Here is a 20,413-nt window from a genome sequence, read left to right on the forward strand (position 1 = left end):
TAGTTATTTCAGAAACGCTATTGTCGAAAATACTCTAGACTTGTATGTCTGCCAGAACTCCGGTCAATCTCAATACTCTAAATTCACCGTGGGCCAGCTGCCACATTTTGGCTACATTCAGCTCCTCAAGACCTGATATTTGTCAAGACAGGTCCTCATCAGATAGGATATTAGCGGAACTGGTGGCTCGCGTTGCGACTGCTCCCCATGACTCCCCATCGTTAGATGTTGATTCTGTCCCCGCATTTGCTGAGGCGGCCAATGCAATTTCTATTCCCTGAGACACGAAACTCTTTGACCATATCCAGCGTGATACTGGAGAGAGTGACAGCAAGTCATCTCGGCTCAGTGTCTGTCTCCGCGGCTTTCATGCTGCAAACCGTTGCTGCTATTCAATAGATCGGCTAGTTTAACGACAGAGACATGGACAGACCGTGTATTATAGCTGAAAAAACTTCGACGGCTACTTTGTGCCCAGGTGAAATTGTCATCTGCGAGGGCGATGGATCCGGAGGCTTGAATCGATAGTGGGCAAGAGGAAGCTCCCCTCGTTCCGTATCACATCTCTAGGTCAGATCTCTATATCCCCTTGAATCAAATGGCCGGCGTATGCTGAGTGGGTTGAACAAGTTTGGCCGTATGCTCGTCACCGGACTCATCGAGCCCCGGTGTTGGAGACCCTGGATCATCCCGAGGATGGTGCGGCCTATGGTAGGCAGGGACCATTCATTACCATTTCCTGCCTCCAGATAGCACTGAGGATATGGTAGTAATCATCTCGGATGTTATGCTTAACTCCTAGCTAAAGAGCTGTTGAGGAATTGTTGCAGATTATTTATATGTAGTTCGTAACAATACCTCTTCCATCAGCCCGATCAAATATTACTCCAATACCGGTATGGTATGTGTAATGATGATCTTTTCGACTAAGAGGAACAGACGGATCCTATTGAACGTCGAGTTCTTCATATTCCGCTTTCATTTTGCTTTTTTATCCCACTTCTTCTAAGATGACGCTGCTGACATGAGTCTAAGAGACTTGCAATGTTTGTCTCCTCGTAGCCGGTTCACTGAGGTGTGACTCTGGACCATTCGGCGGCAGGATCAGTGGCAGTGCAGAGGCGCATACGGCCAGCAAGAGCCCGTGTGTTGGATCCTAGAGGGACTGCAATTGCAATTATAGAAACACGCCCCAATGTTGCTTACCTGTTTCGAATAAATGGTTTATCCTGGCCCTGAAGATCAACTCTTCCAATTCCTTCCTATTTATCTGTCCCATTCAGGAATCTGGGCATGCAATATCTCCCTAAAAACCCATACTAAGACATCTGCGTGCAGCCTCGTTACTCTATTATTAGATATTCGAATTATTCATTTCTATGTCTGTATAGTATGTTTGTTTTAGTGATGATCTCTCGTCCGGGCCTAAGGCAACCCATCCACAGGCGGACGCAAACAAAAGCAATATTTCCAACATCTTTCGTGCAGATCATCATCCATTTAAGGGAAAGCTAGTACAATCCATGCAGATCAATGTGTTGGATAAGCCAACAGGTGTTCGATCGAATAACCTTAACAAGCGGTGTGTTCATCCATTCTGAGACATCTGCGCAAGACTGGATAGAATATTGATGTTGATTTCAGCTCCCTGAGCAAGCAATTGATTTCATTTTGCTTTTTCCTGTCTCACTTTTTTTTTGATTGACATATTTTTAGCACTCTATGAGAGCGACAAAATGTTGTCCTGCCAGACATGCAACGGAGTTCGAAATATAAAAGGCGTCGTCCGATGCCACACATCCCCCCCATTCAACAATAATTCGAATCCAGCAGTCAACTACTAGATCGATTACGCACCGTCTTCTACTTACCTTTGCAAACCAAGAGTCGATTCTTCAAAATGAAATTCCTTACCGCTGCTACCCTCCTCACTATTGCCAGCTCCACCGTTGCAGCTCCGGCACTCGTTAAGGATGTCCAGCCCCTGCAAATCAAGGATCTCAACATGAGGTACAACAAGGGCATCAGTATGGTACAGGTTAATTTTGACCTGTATGACCCGAACAACCAGGACCACAACGCCAACTCATTTCACTGCGCTGTTAACTTGTACGTAGCCACTTCAATCCATGGGCTCTCCTGCCTTGATGGAAAATACTAATCATGTTGAAAAGGGAACCCAACCGCCCTGAGAACAGAAACATCGACAAGCCTTGCGACAACACTCAGTACGACTTTGGCTTCCCGAGCGATGTGAAGAACATCCGGGATGTGAACTTAAAGATTAGGAACCTTGGCGCCAGTCCGTTCTGGGGGGCAAGGGCGATCTCAGCCGAAGTCCCTGGATCTTCCTGGCAATGCTATGATAACAACACCATTCCAGCCAGCCCGTACACGTCTTGCAGCTGGGCAGGTATCATGGAGTTTGATGTCTCCGCCGAGTAGTGGGTGAAGGTATTAGGCATACTAATATATTTGTCAATATTCGATCTTTTTTGGGTCATTTATCAGTTTAGAGTTAGATAGATTCGATCGAATGTCAGAAAGTACTAAAGAATACACACCTCCTTCACCAACAAACTATATATAGCTACCAGCGAAACTCCACTAGGCTAAAAATGGCACTGGCCCTAGATAGACAAATTTTTTGGTATCTATGAGTAAGTGATCATGCTATGTGAAATTAGGACTCTAAATGCAAACGTTTCTCCGGACGGGTAGTGTATTTTCACGTCTAATGGATGGCTTGTATGAAGTCTAGGATTCCCTGGATCACTCGCAATATCTGCCCATTCTATAGAGCTGAGTATTTCTCGCGATAGCCAGTGCTGCACATTTCTAATGGTGCCAACCGCGACTTGGTATTTGTCAGACATTTTTAGATTAGGGAGTCTCAGCCAAATTGCAGTGAGAACGTTCCATTCGTCCCTGTCGGGCTTCCAGGAAGCGAGATTTCGGAAGTTGAAATCGTATATATAAAACTCCACCAGATGGCCCACTGTTACTTTACTGTTGACATTCGTCCGGTTGCCCGCAGTGATTCCCAACTTGGGCAATCAAATATTGGCCAAGTTGCTCGATATCCGAATTACATATTGAGAAGCATTCAACATGCGAGCTGGTGGTCAAAGAAGAAACTATGCTCTCATAGCGTTGTCCACACGGACCTCCGACCGAATAATATCTTATGGAACGCTGAGTTGAAACGGGCCTTATTATCGACTTCCACCGATGCGTACTGGACCACTGACCAATGCACAGAACAGTTCTGTCTCTTAAGAGACGATCGTGCGAGACCGAAGGACCGGAACAAAAAAGAGTGCGTGTGGTGTGAGAGTAAAAGGCCTCGGACGTCTTAAGATTCCAGGGTGTAATAAAGAAATTTATCCTTCAGCAATCCTGTAAATTCTTTATGTACATTCTATGGGCCCTCTTTCCACACATTATTATTCCAAGGATAGGGCGGGAATATCAGACTTGACTCCCTGTGGAACAAATGATTCGGATTAACTAAACTTGGAACTTAAATTAACATGGTACCATAAGTTTAGTATGGAGAGCTTAAGCCTATGTTCAGCAACTGGAGTTCTCTTGAGACATCCAGGCGGGCTCTCCACCACGGGGACTCAATTCTTATGTCTCCTGCGTTGCTTGCGTTCTCTGCATTCTTCCTCCCTGAAAGTGACCTTCCTGCTAGAAATTCCGTCCAGAATAACTCTATCTACAATGCGGCCAATGCAGCTAAGTATCTGCACTTGAGCAGTTGACAAAGAGTGAAGTCGATTGTCGTGCAACCAACTGTCGAAAGATTGGAAAGCTAACCCTGGTACCAAATGTACAGAGATAGAGATAGAGTCATACGGTATAAATTCCGATCGGGGGCCACTCTCTATGTAATCGAATACAGCATGGTCGACCTTTGACTGCTTCCTGAATTCCGGGATAAGATGACGGAGGTTGTCAAACGCTAGTTGAAGCAGGGCGTAAGTGTTGTTCGCAAAAATATCCAATTCCACTTCTGGGCATGAGATAATTTCAGGTCCTACAGTTAGAACGTGTTAGCTAGTGTAAAGCATATAAATAGCGTCAAGGGATTTTTACTGTACATCTTGTTGACTGGACTTTGCTTGCTTCAACCCCTGCTTTCCAGAAGACACTTTGTCAAGCGTTGTTGATCAATCGGCAATTCTTTTCATAGTCGGAGCCGAGAAGTGCGAGACCACTCTTTCAAAATTGTTGGAGTTTAGGGATGAAGATGGGGGACTTTCCATTTATACGCCAGGGAGCTTAGTTGGCAACCTAGCATCTCAAAGCCAATTTTTCGCCGAAGAGCAGATTGGCTAAATGGCCCTGCAAATGAGCCGGGTTTTTCTGGGAGACTTCCGGCCTTGCCAAGCCGAAAAATCATATTAAGTGATAGCATGCCACTATATTATGTTCCTCAAGTGACCTCCTACTTAATCAAGCAAGTATGAGTCTTCCAGTGGTGGTCATACTTGGTGGCATTGTGTGGCGGAACTATGGAACCGTCGACCAATATTGGGTGAAAGCGGGTAAGGCAGTTCGCGCCGTAGTAGGTATTAAGGGACTGTAAATTTTAGATTCCCGAGGTGCATTTCGTATTTGTTTCCTTCGGTGGCAGATGAAAAGAAAGGGAAGGCAGCCAATGGCGTTATGTTAGAAGGGTTTCTAGACGAGCGGATATTGGTTGGATTCTCACTTAAGCTTTATAAAAGATATCGTTGTGATATACCCTGCCCTATTCGTACCATCGGAGGACTTAGGCTTGTCCTTTGGATAGAGAAATTCACTTGTTGAATACCAAGCGAATATAGATAAAAGGCCGGGAATATCATCCATCCCACTGTGGTATTGGGTGAGGAAAGATTCTAACTCTGGGGAGCCCTGTTAAAGTTTAGAAACCTGGCCCTTCAAGTGGGAAGGCCACCCTTGTGACTGTTATAGTTCCACTCCCAGCAGCTTGGACTCAAGATTTAGATTGATAAATCTAGTATTTTATGCACTGCAACTCAAGGCACCTACTGAGAGCTCTAGTATAGTATCTAAGGCTTCCGATTGTAATCTTTACAGCATGGGGGAAGTATACTGAAGCAGGAGGAAGTAATTATATTATCTCATGGACGTTTTATTTACGTGATTATAAAGTTGCAAATAGGCCAGATATCTATATAGTTATCTGTACACCTTTGCATCCCCGCAATATTAGGTGCAATGTATGGTCAGGCAACTATTCCAAAATTCTTCTCTATGGGAACAAACTGGGGATCCACTTTATGTTGTAGTTTCCTACATGCTATATCCTGGCCTAGCTCCTTGACTTTATTTCCCTTCAGGATCAGACCTTGAGCCATTGTCTTCTGATGCTCTATTATATGATTATATCCTGTAGCATGGACTTCAGCAACAGGGTTGTTTTTTCTAAATCTTGAAGATCGCTATTGTAAATATTAGTTTAAAACTGCTGATAAAGCTTGTTCATTGGCACACAGGCCTTCTTAGCGCCATTAAATAAATATTCTTTACTTTCCTTTAAGTGGGTATGAGTAGCTATCAGTCTTAGAATAGGGATTTACCAGATTTTCCGCCATCTCCTGTCCTTGACAACTTCCAAAGCTTGTGGAATATCTCTTGTGAACCATAATATTACTCGTATTCGCAAGTATCGATCCTTCATTGAATTAGGTCTCTGATTCAACTAAACTACCAAAACATCTCGCGTTTATAAAGGCGATGTAACATTGTAAACAAATGGAGAATGTGAACTAACTAATATAGGAAATATACGCGATCTGATGATGTTGTAGCCTGTCATCGAACAACATTTGACCCAGAAAGGTGCTGAATAATTGTCAGATATACGGCTAATCCCGAAGAGGAAATAGAGTACGATTGGTAAAAAGGTCTTATTTAAATGAATTGAGCTGGTTGGGCTCTTCTTGATTATTCTTCTTGGTTCTTCTTGATTGATTATTTTGTTGTGTGCTCCACGGGGGTTTTACCCCGATCCAGTCACATGATTCTGGTCCACCAACGGCCATATTATTTGACAATAATCAATAATACCATTAAAAGTTAACTTAGTTAGTATACACACTTAGTTATTAACTGGTTATTGTCGACATACCCAGGGTACCAAAGCCCTCAGCCGGGATCTCTCTATAGGCGAGATTGACCTCCCAGTTAGTCCAAATATATAATCTGAACACATAAATATCGAAAAACGCAAGTAAAAAGCTGTATTCATTGATCGCCAGAAGACTATCTGATGACCTGAAGAGAGGAAACAACATATCAGAGGGGGAAGTAATCACCGGGCAGTGCGCCGCGGCAGTATCTGGGCCACTTTCATCGAAAACTACCATGGGGTGTCCGGTATTGTTTCGCTCCATGTCCGGCTACATTGTGAAGAAACTTCATGATTAATTTTATTTCGTCAAAGAACAAATACATCTATTGCATGACTGCTGTATGAAATAAAAAGGGTATGTATGAATGAGGAAAAAAAAAAAATGTAAAGGGCCCGAACCGCGATTCGAACGCGGGACCTCTCGCATTTAAGGTATTAACTATCCCGAAGCGAGAATCATACCTCTAGACCATCCGGGCGTATATTAAATTTTTCTTCGCCAGAATGCTTCCATAGACCATTCAAACACTTTCAGCCTAAATCACCTCTGTATGTTTCCTTTCAATAACTAAAGCTTACAATTGGTTTTGAACACTATGAGGTAAGTAACAAGTATGGCATGGCATGATCATTGAGTGAATATTTACAATTAAACCCACTGTCTAGCTATGTAGAGATCCAGGAGAAGCTACGCGAGTCCAGTACACTATAGAACCAAGTGGCACTGTGGCAGTTAAAAAAATGGAATCTAAGGAGCACTCTTAAGATATCATTTAAGAGCCTGATTATCGGGCCATGGAACAAAGGTAGAGGAGCAGAAATTTTCCCGAGTGCTGGGATATTAATCAAAATTGCTGCAGCTTTATTTGGCCTGTGTGATGGTTTGGTTGTCTCTGCGCTAGTAGAGATAAAACCACTTGACCATATAAAAAGGTACAAGATGACTGATCGAAGATCAGTCGCATCTAGCGCCCTATAAAGGAGCGAAGGCCATGCCTGAGCAATACATTGGGTTCAACCCTTGACAGCCTGTCGGTTAACTTAACTTTATCTAGATGGGTGACTAAGAGAGGCCGCTAGACCATAACTAGTTACACTAACATTATACGAAAATCATGTGACTTTGAATGACTGCAGATATAAAGCAGTTTTCTGGAAATTTATTACATCATAGCCCGGATGGTCTAGAGGTATGATTCTCGCTTCGGGATAATAAATACCTTAAATGCGAGAGGTCCCGCGTTCGAATCGCGGTTCGGGCCTCCTTCCCTTTTTTCGTTCATATATTATATATATATGGCTATTTTTGCTTCATTGCATCTATCTGGATAGATAATGAATAGCATCAATCCACAGTGACCGAAAATGCACCGTGTATCCAGTCTACATGAGAGGATCTTCTGCTAAAAGCGGTTTGATATCACTCATAAGCCAGGGGGTTATTGTAAAGTCCCGCCTGATCAGAAATAACCTAAGGAAGATGTAAATAGCGGTCCGCTTCTGTTCTATATATGTTTTGGTACTAATATTTTAAACCTACCTGTTCTATTTGACCCCCCAAAGTATGTAAGAAATTGCCCTTCGTTCTCTCCAAAACAGTCACAATGCGCTTGCGATTACGCAGGACACTGCGGTTTCAATCCCATAATATAAACGTTTCCAGTTGCACTCCAATGTCCCGGAATTATTGATTCCTCATCCTCCGCCATCATCTCGTGGTAAGCATATGTCGCCAGTATGAGGCTGGGTGAGCGTGTGCCCAATGAGGAAATGCCTACATTAGTAGCCGAACCTCTCGCGCGGCGCCGAGGAAACTAATGAGTATCGGGGTCAGCTCTGGAGGCAAGTAGATTCCCGCGGCACTGAACTCTGGTCGAAGCACCCTGGAAGAGACACTCCACAACCTAAGTCCCCACTACCCGGTAGCGCAAGCTTTTGATGGAAAGACCTCTAAAGACCAAGTACTGCCTTTTCCACGCAGGGGACACATCTTTTTTAAGATTTTCCGCAGCAGATAGCCTCCTACATAGAAAAAAAATTTCTATAATGCAATCATCTCTTAGTACAATGGTGTTGGTGGTAGTGGTGGTGGTGGTGAATTCATACATCTCTCAGGAGGTATCGCAAAATTCTATCTTGAGCACCAGGTGGAATTTTGCTGTTTTCGCAAATCTTTTGTCTCATGTTGTACGATAATGTAACCACAAAACCATGCCTTCAACTTATAATGTCTCGAAATTCAATTTTCACAGTTGTAGAAGTACTTTACTGGGCCCGTGTTATGAAGTTGTGTGATCAATCGCTATATCATCTGTTTACGACACAAACCTTGATTTCAAAGCTTGGAAATTCGGAAACTAGCTGATTCTGCGAGTTCCCCGGCTGGAAACCCTGCAAAAGTATGTTCCCAGATTGATGTAAGTGATAAGTGTCGGCCCGACAAATATTACCTCTAGTACAAATTTGGTTGCCTAGAATAAAAATTCTCATTAAATTATAAAACTGTTTAAAGTCCTTCCTTGGGTGTAGTCAAAAAGCGTAAAGTGATAACACCATTTTCCTGAGCTACTTGATCGTTGGGTTCATGTAAAGGGCTGGAGCCCGTTTGGCCTCTCGAGCTAATTGTCCCTATTGTCCCTATTGTCCCTACAGGCCGTTTTGGCCCCATTGGCCCTCGATGTTAAGAGACCTACTGTATTCGGTATGGTCACATGGCCTCTCTTAGTCACCCTTCTAGATAACTAGTTGTCAGATATACGGCTAGTCCCGAAGAGGAAATAGAGTACGATTGGTAAAAAGGTCTTGTTTGAATGAATTGAGCTGGTTGGGCTCTTCTTGATTATTCTTCTTGGTTATTCTTTTTTTGATTATTTTGTTGTGTGCTCCGTGGGGGTTTTACCCGGATCTGGTCACATGATTCTGGTCCCTATGAGCCCTAGAATTGAAAATCGTGCCTCGCGAACATACTACTACTCCACACAGGTGTCACGATTAGACTTGTTAGGCCCGGCCCAACCCGCCAAGATATGGGCTGGGTTGTCCGATGCAATACCCGGTATGGGCGGGGTTACTTTTCCTGCGTGGCTGGCCTACGGGTTAACGGGTTAGCCCATGGGTTGCCAAGAGATAAAATACAGTAAATATATTACTGTATTAAGAGACTGTATTCTATCAAGAATGTACATCATTGCCTCATTATGAAATGATCTACAGCATTACGGGTGGTTCATATACTATTAGTATACATAATAAATCTCACGTCATCTCGATATGTTGCTGTTAAGCTATCAAGGTGCAACCGATCATACAACCAGCCCGCACACCGCCTTTGCCCGCTATGTAATCAGTACATAACGTTCACCTACAGCGGTTCGACCTCTACACTACGGAATATCGGTACGAGCATCGTCTCCTATTGGCATGGTGTCCATCGAACAACCCGAAGAAGACCACACCGTGGATAAAGTGCTTTGACTCTAGCTAGCCTTTTTGCTAGGTCACTACACCCACTCTATGAATTTAACTAGGATTCCTATTGCAAGGTTAATGTCTTCCATGCCTAAACCTCAATCTCAACCCTAGAACCTTCTCCCGATGCTTCCCGCTCTTCTTCTACCAGTAGCTCTTTGACATGCACATTTAGCCAATACTTTCTAAGCACCACGGCGTCAATGTTCCTGCTCCCTGAAATTACACCAAGACAGTTCTCCGACCCACACTCGCACCGGAACGGTTGCACCATAAACCATTCCGTGCTGGGATAGAAGAAGGTTAACTCGTCACCCACAAACAACGGTCTCTTTGCTGCTACACGGACCTCACACTTTGCCATGTCGAATTCAAGAGTTGGGGAGCAAGAGTGATTGCAATAAACCAGATCTGAATTCAGCTCGATGTTCGACCTCTTTCCAGTCTGAACTGAAGTGTACGTCTTGCAAGCAACAGGAATTGCGCTTGTGATTTTTGCAAATAGAGCACCAGCTGGCAATGCCACGAGGGAGTGGGCCCTGGATTTGTATGGCGCTCCCTTGACGACCAGGATAGAATCTGGGTGACTTGGTTGCGTCCAAGTTGGAACGAACTCGGTCATGGCGATTGATTTTGTATGGTGCCTAACTTCGGGAGGTTAGAAACCGTAGTCTCGTAAGGGAGTAAGCATGGGACTATATTACCTTGGTGTTCAACAAAATGTTCTCTGTTCCCATTCAAATGCTTCGAAATTTGCAAAGTAACTTCACTGTGCATCGAGCTTATACCGCGTTGAAGACAGTACTTGTTTACAACGGGGAAGTGCTTGATCCGTCGAATTTATAGCCCGGGCGATGCTGTTATGACTGCTGAGTACTGTTCGTTTTGCTAATTTGTATGCACATAGAAGCAGGTTTACAAATGCCACCAACAGCCCCTTGCGGGCAACATACTACAAATGTCCAGGCAGGTATGAAAGAAATATTGTCCGCCTTTTTAACTCAAGGCCAGCTTTCAGCCTTGGCCGCAATCAAAGTGGAGCAGCGCAAAACGTAAGGAATTCTGTTTTTGTCGATTTGGCCCCTTCTTCCTCGGGAATGTTTCTTTTCAAACATTTCCATAAGTACCTATAGTTAATAATGCAGCTATGGACTTGAAGGCCAGACCCCCTAGATAGAATCCAAGGTTCACCGAAGGCGCAGGCTTCAATTAGGTCCCATACCATACAGTGATCGATCCAGCACTCAGCTGCTCAAATCCCTACATTCCATCTCCTGTATCACATTATCGGCCAGCATATTTGCGATAACCCAGTGAAAATATACAAAATTTGGACACCATAATGCATATGAACTTACCGCAACAGCCTCTTCTAATGATAGTGTCATTCCTGCTATCTGTCTTGTGCCACTCAAGGTTCTGCATCAACAAGCGACAGTGATCTTATGGAGTCAGAAAAGCAAATTCTACTCTCCATATTGGACCAATTGCCCCCCTCGTGGCACCTGGCATAAGACCTCACAGGAACCGTGATTGCATGAGTGTTATCACCCTTGATTTTGCTCGAATCTACGCAGCTTATTGTTCCTGGGCTGTAAATGTTGGGCTCGTTGCATCCTGGTCTGACAAGTGTAACAAGCTTTCTCAATTTCAATTTAATGCTGTATACCGTGGGTTTGGGCGTTGTTTGAAGGATATAGAAATCAAGATATTCCTAAAGAGAGAAGCGCAACATCCAAACATATAATGGCAATGTTAACTGCTGTCAACTTGTATAGGGTCGGGATGCGCTTTGCCCCTGTAGGATTCTGGCTGTTTCGTAGATATAGATCCCAGATAACAGGATTTCTTGCCAAGACCAAGACAACTGCAGCCTTTCCATAATGCTACAGCCGCCAGCGAATTGAGTGGCGCTGTAAAGTTTATCTGTCGTAAGTCATTAGAATAACGCATACAAAATTACAATACAGTGCCTTGCTAACATGGTGGATTTGGAAGCAAACCAACGCAGCAGGTCACACGGATACCTATGGAAGAATTATGTATATCTCCAATCATTAAAGGCCAGATTCCACTCTTAGTTCCTTACAAACTTCCAGATCAATCCGTTCGCAGAGCCAAGAAAATGTCTTGACGATCGCCTCCTGCTTGAGAGCCCATTTCAATATACAGGAGCTATTTGAAGATTTTCTCGCGAGAAGCCCATCGAAAGTATGTATTTCCCAAATGATCAACATTTCATAGTATGATACTCTCTTCTTAGCCACCTTTATCATTAGCACTGAGGGTATCTCACCTCGCTTTTGGTCTCTCCGCCAACGCTATTTCTCACGGTGAATCGTCGTCCAAATCTCTGGCACCTTCCAAGGATCGTGTAAGGCATATAGCTCATCAGAACATTCGTGTTCCTTAGACTCCTGTGGGCATTCACGGCGTAGGTCACCAGTCATAGTCGCCCGATCATTTCATTCTTTTTCTTCAGTATACTTCCCGCGAAGGAAGTATGGAGTGTACCTGCCGAAGCTCCTTTGTCTCTTCTGCAGCGTCTGGGAAAAAGGCCCCAAGTGCTCCTAGATTAAATTAATGTCTAGCATGCTTGCTATTAGCACCTAACAGCGCTCATGCATGGCATATCCAAAGGGATCGTACTGCGGACAGCAGTAGCTATGTCTGTCTGGTGGGTTCCATGGAAGCCTCACAGTAGCGTTATGGAGCCCTCCAGGGATTCCCCAGCAACATCCCATCTCGATCCAGGGGAAGTTGTAACAATTCAAGACAATGTGGTGTTGCTAATCCAACTCCTGTTACGTTAAACGTGTGACAGGCCCCCCCTGCGTGACTATATTACTACGGAGGGTGATCAGCGGCTCACGTCCTTGCAGCCTACGTGCATAGTAGGAGCCCATGGCTCAGAAGAAATGGTTTCACTTCCACGGTAGTGAAAAGTAGAGCCTAGTGATATCGGAAGGATGTCCCTCCACGCACTCCTGTCGACGCATCTGGGCTTGCCAGTCGGCGTTTTCCTCGAAGACCCTAATAGACTGCCGGTGTAAGGGATAAGTATTCGTCTTCGCCATGAATCCGATCCCCACAGAGTGCATAGAAAGATTCTGGGGAATATGAAGCTGCGGAAGGCTTTCAGGGGTTCCATTTTTGTGTTCTCCAGTTCTAGGATGGGAGGGATATGGTTCGTCAAGGGAGAAGAGTGATCGAGAGGCCTCGGCGTCGTCATAGAGTCAGAGTGACGACACAGAAAAGCTACATGGAGATAAATATTGAACACTTCCATCTCTACAGAAATACCGATTGGATGAAAACGTACTGGGCGATTTTTATTTTGAATGGTTGGAACATGCCTTTGGAATACATAGATATTTATGCATCTCTCATCATGGCACTGGTTTGGTGGGCTGTTCATCACTCCATTCAACATAAAGTCCCAGACACCTGCTCATTCCAATGTATGCAAACAGTGCTCATTCACAGAGCAAGGCGACACAGTATTCCGAAACAGACCCAAGGGTGCCCCAAGCTTTATCACAACATCAATTCATCCAGTCAGTATCGTCTCTCTTGCCTACTCCTTCATATCATTAGCATTATTGTCGCTGGAGACGGTGTCCTCGCCCCTATCGGAGCACGCCTGGACCACCTGCAACTTGCCCATGGAACGAGCCACCCGAACGGGGTCGAATATAGACTTCGACTGTGCGAAGATCTCGTCGATCTCCTCCAACGAGCGACCCTTGGTCTCGGGGAAGAAAAAATATACACATGGAACGATGGCGGCATTGATGGCTGCGAAGATAATGTAATACTGATTCGAGATAGTGGCAAAGCCAACCGGGGTCACCTGTGCCAGCAGGAAGTTGAACGTCCACACTGTGGCGGTAGAAACGGCGCTGACGGCAGCGCGTATCTGGAGGGGCGCCATTTCCGCGGCATAGAGGAAAGTCAGGCCCGAGTAACCGACGGTGAAGATAAACTGAAAGACGTAGAGGAAGATGACGGCCACGACTAGGGCGCCTGTGTTGTTGTTGGTGGAGGTCGTGCCGGCCAGAATCGCCATGGAGACCGACATGGCTCCGGCACTCCATAACATCAGAGGGCGCCGGCCGAGACGGTCGATGGTGAAAAAGGCCAGGAAGCCACCGAATGGCTGAGTTAGACCCATTGCGGCCGCCAGAATGCGGGCTGGCACCGCATCCATGCCGAGATACTGCTCGAAGATGGTCGTTGCGTAGTAGGTGATCAGGTTCACTCCGCACATTTGCTGGAACATCTGACCGGTGGCGGCCAGGTACGCGCGATGAAAAAGGCGCTGCTCCCCCATCGTGAACATATCACGCCAGGATCCGGATCCGGCGTGGGCCAGAGAGGTGTCAATATCGTGGATGCTGTTGGTAATCGTATCCGACTCGCATTCAAGATCTTGCAGTGCGGCAAGAACCGTCCGGGCTTCCTCGCGTCGACCCTTCTTGATGAGCCAGCGGGGAGATTCGGGGAGCATTGTGATAAAAATCATGGCCGTAAGCGACAGGACAACCTGGAAGGCCAGAGGGAACCTCCAGGATACGGAGTTGTTCTTGACGAAGTAAAAACCCAGGTCAATCCACAGGGCGCTGGTGACCCCCACTCCCACGAATATCCCATCAGTCACCACGTTGGACCCTCGCTTATGCGCCGGGGAAATTTCCGACTGCCAGACGGGGACTGTCGCCACGCACCCTCCTGTACCGAGACCGAGAATCAGCCTCGCCACGATGAACTGGGCGAACTGGAAGGATGAGGCCATAAGGACGGCACCGATGATGGACACCAGGTTTGTAATGAAGATGACTCTTCGCCGTCCCAGGAGATCACCCAGGTAAACGCATGACAAGGCACCGAAGATTCCTCCGACGGTGTACAGCGCAATGACGGTGCCTGTTGCGATGCGTCAGAAATATTCTTGTAACGCTATCCAATGCAATCACTGACCTTGGATTTGCGAGTTCTCATGCTGCTTCCCCGCGCCGGCGTGGATGGTGTCCATTCTTGGGAACTGATTGTTGAACGACTCGAGGGTCAAAAGACCGCCGGCGACGCTCATATTGTAGCCGTAACAGGTGAAGGTTGGGCCTACGACCAGCATGACGGCGGCTCGGAGCAGTGCATTGCCCCGCAGACCAAGGTATGGCTTCGTTCCCATGGTGAAGCTGGTGTCGTGCGATGAAGGAATCATGCAACACGAGAGGAACAATATGAAGTTGTGAGGAGAATCTCAAAGATTACGGTCATCGCAGCTCCGTATGTGCTTTTATGACGTTCGCTCTTCAGAGCTAAGTCCAGACCCATCGGAGGTAGGCATATAACTGTGCACATTTTCGGTAATCGCCGCCTAGCGCTGATACATAAAGCTCGCCGATGGAGTGGCGTCTGGGGAATCCCAGACATCTCATTGCCCGTGGCGGCCGCAGCGTGGGGAGGATCTGCCTTTGTTATAGTTTCTCCCCGCTTTTTCCACCCGGTTTCCAACAGGTCGACTTTCGGGCCCGGCCGATGTTGGTCCTTCTCGTGATTTCGACAATTTGGTTAGTAGCCGGAACTGCTGTGTCTCATGGTCGAAGGGATAAACGCTGCCATTCGATCTGGAATATAAGGCCCAAGAGCTTCTGACACGAGTGGGAATTTTAGAGAGAGACAGATCGCCGATGACAGCTTCAACCTATGCGGATGCGCCCGGTCCTTTGTTCAGTAACAGAGGCTGCGGTTGTGGAAATCACTCACGATTGATTTTCGCTTATTCCTTACCCATGCTTATGTACAATAGCATCTAGAAGTAATTAGCTCAAAATCAATGCCACCCTGTGTGCAAAGCACTCCCACACCTTCTAGTAGTTAGTGTGTGTATAGACTAGGGTTCCGAGATATGCATTACCTCATGTGTCTTTAAAACATGTCCATGCTTGTTTCCGTTTATGCATAAGTCGTCATTCGGCCTTGAGTCTACCTCGGCATTCAGGCCACGTATCCTGGTTCGAAATAGGCAATGATCTGTGGAAGGCACATTATATAATCCTCTATGCACTCACTAACTAACTAGTTAGTAATTCCCTACCCAATATGGAGTACACAGTATTCCAAGGGACTGCGTTTCTCCGGCAGTTGTTTGTCGGCACTTGGGAAAGGTACCGAGTCCCTCTTCGGCTTCTGTTCGCTACATGTGTACGGGGTGGAAAGGATGTCCGCTGTTAGAGCAGAGGCGACCTCTTGTCCGAGATTGCGGTCAGTGACTTCTTCAATACATCCTGAGCAGTAATTAAAGGTATTACACGTCTCAAAGTGAGGATTTAGTAGATATCAGACCAGTTAGATTTAAATCAATGCCCCACCCGATCCTGGTACTTTATAGAACGTAGCCTCCACTTCTCTTAGTACAACGGGATATTCCACTGGGGTGAAATTCAGAATCATATAGGCTGAAGTCCGCTTCGTTATTTTAGGGTTTTATATATTTCTTATGCCCTTGGTTAACTTCCACTGCTGTTTAAGATTGTTCAAGGCTATGTGTACGTATATAGTACAAAGACGGGATAAAGAAATGCGGTTCTTATGATTTACATATTTAGCCAATCTGCTAATGGTTTTAAACTGGTTGCATCTATATATCCTTACTAGTGCATGTGCAATGCCTTCATAATAGGAGTCATTGAGTTGTGAGCTGTTCTATGTTCCTTCGGGCCTTGTTACTATAGAGAAGAACCGCATAGCCTCGATTCTGGAGAGTTAAAAATTAGATTTGTAACAATACTCTAATATTATAGTCGAGATCTTCGCCTACGTCTTTCTACTGTATTGTCTTTACCTTCGAAACCTAGGGAGAACCCGATCTATGCTGCTGCTCAGACTAGGTAGTAGAGATTAAGGCCATGGACAACTTTGTCCAAACAAACTTTCTATGTTTAAGCTGCTTGCCCTCTAACATTAGCATTAATAGATCCTTTACGTTTCCTTTACATACCATAGAATCTAAACTACTTGACTGGAAACAACGTAGAATATGTGCTGTTCATATCTGACCTAAGCTTGACAATTTCAGATATATGGTGTGATGCACGCCGTGGCAAGCCGCTGGCTGTACAAAAAGACCAACAATCTAAGCTTTGAGACCTTCAACCAGCTGATCACCCAACTTCCTGATGCTCTCCTCAAACTCTTTGGTGCTATTTGCCTTCCACTTGGCGCTCTTTCCGGGAACTGCGTCCTTGCCCTTGAAGCCAATGTACAAAACATCATTCGCAGTGTGGCCACTGTCTCCAGATGGATCCTCTTCGGGAAAGCAAAGCTCTGCCATCGAAAGAGATGATTCTCCTGTGGAAGTATGGCCATTGGTATCACCCCAGATACCATAGAACTATGGATTCATTCAAAGTATCAGCCGTGTACTGGCAGCGCGCGTAAAGTGGACACATACCAGTTTGTTGTTGCACACAACTGCCATCACACTGAGTGGCTCCATTCCGTGGTCTCTCGGATCAAACCTGTCATCGGGAGAATCCTTGTTCTCATTGCCGAATACCACGTACGGGTGAATGTTTGCATCTAGGTCTTCAATTCCAAATTCCTTCAGGTCATCCATGAAGGCGGTTTCGCTACGGCCTGAATGGTCGTCAGAACACTTGCCGGCGTGTCTGTTCGCTCCATCGCAGTCGATATCCATGTCCACGTATTGACCCCCATGCTCGGATGAATGCAGGTAGATAGCATTATGGATATCACCGCAGTAGGTGAAGGTATGTCCATCATGGTCATGGCCGTTGTCGAAGCCCACGGACAATTCGTCGGAACATTTTCCACTCTGACGTAAAGCACGGTGTTACTCAAAGAGATCCATGAATAAAGTGGAGAGACTGAAGCGACCTACCTTGTGCTTTTCATAGATCTGCTTCAGGTTGTCAGGCACATCGTACGCGGCGGCACCAGTGGCCAGGGCAACGGCTGCAATTTCCGAGAAACGCATTTTGCTAAGTCGATGATGATCTTTGCAATGGAACAATGATTTCTGTTGCTTTCCTCCGTACGGTTGACATTCTTTTATACCTGGACCACGCGAGCATATCCCCTAAGCGCTCTAGGAGTCGGCTGCTACATCAGGGGCCAGACAATACATAGCCCCCCAAACTAGTCCACACTCCAAGGCCACACCGAAGGAATCGTCCCCGCAATCACCCCATTCGGCGTTCGTGAGTCCCTTAAGGGGAATGGTGATGCCTCACCCTGGCTAAACTAGGAACTCGGCCCTGAGTTTCATCCGTACGCTAATCCTTGTCTTGCTGGGGGCTGGAATTTAGCGTCCACCGGGCAATCCGGAGTTTCCGCAGATAATCAGATCAACAAATCTGGGATTGGCCCTGTGACCCGCTATTTGGCACAGGCAAAAAGAACCAACTAGGATGAAATTTGACCGTGTAAACTGCGGCAAGCTCGACGCGAGGTTAGTATGTTCTGCACAGCGTCACAGGCAATTCCCAACTCGCTCTTCAGGACGGGGTCGCGGATGATTTTCTGACCCGCCCGTCCCCGCAGTATACAAATCGCGGGTTCTGATATAGCTCCGACGGCTATCAATCAGGCCCCATCGCTGCCAGGATGCTCTTGGCGCTGGCGTGTCGATCTCAGAACAGGAAATCTCCATGTTGGTCCTGCTTTACCCTATCAGGACGAAGATTTTAAGTCCGACCGATTTGCCTGAGTGTGCATGACTGTACGGGAATGCGATCTATTCATCCCATTCCGGACTCCCGGATGATCAGCTACAGTGGGATCAACTAAGTAGTGTGGAAGGCTTCTTTAACTTTCTTAACAGCAAAACATATATTTGATAGGTTAGTGGCACATCTCATAGAATGTCAAACAAGCACTCACACTTGGATAGCCCACTGCTTGGAGGTGGGCCGTTCCTGATCAGCTCTCGCTCAGCTGCGACATTATTTGCTTGGCGACAGTTCCAGGAGTTGACTTGCCAAGAGTCACAGTGATCCTGAAGGTTTCTAGTAGAGTAGATGAGCCCGGCGAGTGCGACACTAGTTATAAAATAAACCTCTTGACATGCGGCAGGTGTTGCCTTACATCTTCTTTGTTGCATTGGTCTGTTGACATATGCTAACAGTCTCCGCTCTCGTGTTCTAAAGGTTTCCATCTTTTAGTTAGATGGCATGTTAAGGCAGTGAATATAAGACCGCAAACTCTATTTCCACTATATGTGCTGGGGATAGTAGGCGATTTGGACAGGTGTTCAAGCAAACAAAATTTCTTTGGACTCCCAATATTTTGCTAATACTCTGGGAGAGGACAGCATGTAGAAAGAATATTCGGTAAAAATGAAAGCGTACTTGTACAATTACAATAATTAATATGGGATGTCTATAGAATGCAGCACCGGAATCCCGTGGAACAGCCAGAAGCACCGCAAACAGATATTTTTTCTATGCACTTTGGTAAAGGAAGGCATGGATAACTCAACAATAATAGAACATAGTTACGGTATGAAGCTTCAGATGCGTGGCTACTCGTGCTAGACAAATCGAAAGAATTACTAGATTAATGATGCTTACTGTAGTATGTATAAAGCTGCGAAATGTAGGCTGTGGAAAATACGCAGGCCTTGATAACCATATTCAGAGTGTAATTTGTCAGGTAATCCATACCCAGCTATTATGCTGGGCACTCTCAACTATAGGCCCCAAAATAACAGGCCAATTTATGATCAGTTATATTCAAAATGTGGAAAGACCTATCGTAAATTTTGGGTAGCCGGGACGCTACCCTGAGTGGAATAACACTGTTATCCCTATTTCTTGCTAGGTGGTCAGGGGGTGGCGTGCTGTCCACCGGGCAATATAAGATGTTTAGATCTCCTAGAAACAAATCTATTGTTAGAATTACCTGGCTGGCCGTTTTTTTTTTTTTTTTTTTTTCGTAACGTCATTAAGTTTGATAGCCACCGAATCAAGAGAGATCAGTCCAACATAGTTGCTCTTCGTAAGTAGCTTTGGGTGGCTCCTCTTCCACTCCTTTACTACCCTCATGGCCATTTCCCACTTGAACTTCGGAAGAGCTTCTGAAAATCGTAACTTGATATCTTCTTGACCACACCTCTACCATATTCCTACAGGTCGTGCAGAGGAGTCGAACTAAATCCGGATCTCCTGTTACACTACCGAATCAAGTGCAGAGTATAATAACAAGATTTGCTTCTAAGGAATCCTCATTTGTATACTCTGTGCACTGCATCTCCGGCGTTCGGAGAGGTATCACGTTACACCCATCAACGCTCCTCACGCTGAGTACGGTACAGGCTTTTTTGTGAAACTCTAGGAGCTCTTGCAGACTACCAGAATGGTAGAACTCCTTGGCCTACGTAATAAATAGATTTGGGGCATTCACTAACGGTTCTAAGCACATCTGTCTATTGCTGCAAGTATGCCCCTTGATCATGGCTTGCAGTGGGCCCTTGAATTATATTTCTCTGTACTGACAGTGTTGATTTTGTGATTGTGACCTTGCTGATAATTAGCTACCGAATCTCACAGTTTGCAGTATTCTGTAGCCACATAACAGGTCGTACTGCTTCTGGCCTTGGGATGATCCCACTCCAGGCTTTTTCTCTCTGGCATTCTATTTCTAAGAATAGACTTATGTCATTCTCAACCTACTTCTACAAGAGCAGTAGTTCATGGAATATTCTACTACTGTATTGCTATCATTTTTTGCCGTCTTTAGTCTGAGATCACTGTTTATAGGAAAAGTAAGGAT

General features: G+C 45.6%; 4 protein-coding genes and 2 non-coding genes across 6 annotated transcripts; 2 read left to right on the forward strand and 4 right to left on the reverse strand.

Annotated features, from left to right (window-relative positions):
• Nucleotides 1–1,900: 1,900 nt before the first annotated feature.
• ATNIH1004_003718 (uncharacterized protein) lies at nucleotides 1,901–2,445 on the forward strand (the record flags this gene model as incomplete). The annotated part of the gene is made up of 2 exons (XM_033568393.1): nucleotides 1,901–2,109; nucleotides 2,175–2,445. 2 exons carry the CDS (start codon nucleotides 1,901–1,903, stop codon nucleotides 2,443–2,445), a joined length of 480 nt encoding a protein of 159 aa, XP_033430388.1.
• A 4,093-nt stretch (nucleotides 2,446–6,538) lies between these two features.
• Nucleotides 6,539–6,627, reverse strand: ATNIH1004_003719. The gene has a single exon. It is a non-coding gene; the product is annotated as a tRNA-Pro (tRNA).
• Nucleotides 6,628–7,321: 694 nt separating this feature from the next.
• On the forward strand, nucleotides 7,322–7,410 carry ATNIH1004_003720. The gene has a single exon. It is a non-coding gene; the product is annotated as a tRNA-Pro (tRNA).
• Nucleotides 7,411–9,707: 2,297 nt separating this feature from the next.
• ATNIH1004_003721 (uncharacterized protein) lies at nucleotides 9,708–10,238 on the reverse strand (the record flags this gene model as incomplete). Its single annotated transcript, XM_033568394.1, has 1 exon — nucleotides 9,708–10,238. One exon carries the CDS (start codon nucleotides 10,236–10,238, stop codon nucleotides 9,708–9,710), a length of 531 nt encoding a protein of 176 aa, XP_033430389.1.
• Nucleotides 10,239–13,193: 2,955 nt separating this feature from the next.
• ATNIH1004_003722 (putative MFS sugar transporter) lies at nucleotides 13,194–14,807 on the reverse strand (the record flags this gene model as incomplete). Its single annotated transcript, XM_033568395.1, has 2 exons — nucleotides 13,194–14,542; nucleotides 14,597–14,807. The coding sequence occupies 2 exons, from the start codon at nucleotides 14,805–14,807 to the stop codon at nucleotides 13,194–13,196; spliced, it is 1,560 nt and encodes a 519-aa protein (XP_033430390.1).
• Nucleotides 14,808–16,754: 1,947 nt separating this feature from the next.
• On the reverse strand, nucleotides 16,755–17,618 carry ATNIH1004_003723 (glycoside hydrolase family 75 protein; the record flags this gene model as incomplete). The annotated part of the gene is made up of 3 exons (XM_033568396.1): nucleotides 16,755–17,012; nucleotides 17,073–17,456; nucleotides 17,523–17,618. The coding sequence occupies 3 exons, from the start codon at nucleotides 17,616–17,618 to the stop codon at nucleotides 16,755–16,757; spliced, it is 738 nt and encodes a 245-aa protein (XP_033430391.1).
• Between the last annotated feature and the right edge of the window lie 2,795 nt (nucleotides 17,619–20,413).

The sequence above is a fragment of the Aspergillus tanneri genome (genome assembly GCF_003426965.1).
Source record: "Aspergillus tanneri strain NIH1004 chromosome Unknown AapTan_1_pilon_pilon_pilon, whole genome shotgun sequence".
Taxonomy (NCBI): domain Eukaryota; kingdom Fungi; phylum Ascomycota; class Eurotiomycetes; order Eurotiales; family Aspergillaceae; genus Aspergillus; species Aspergillus tanneri.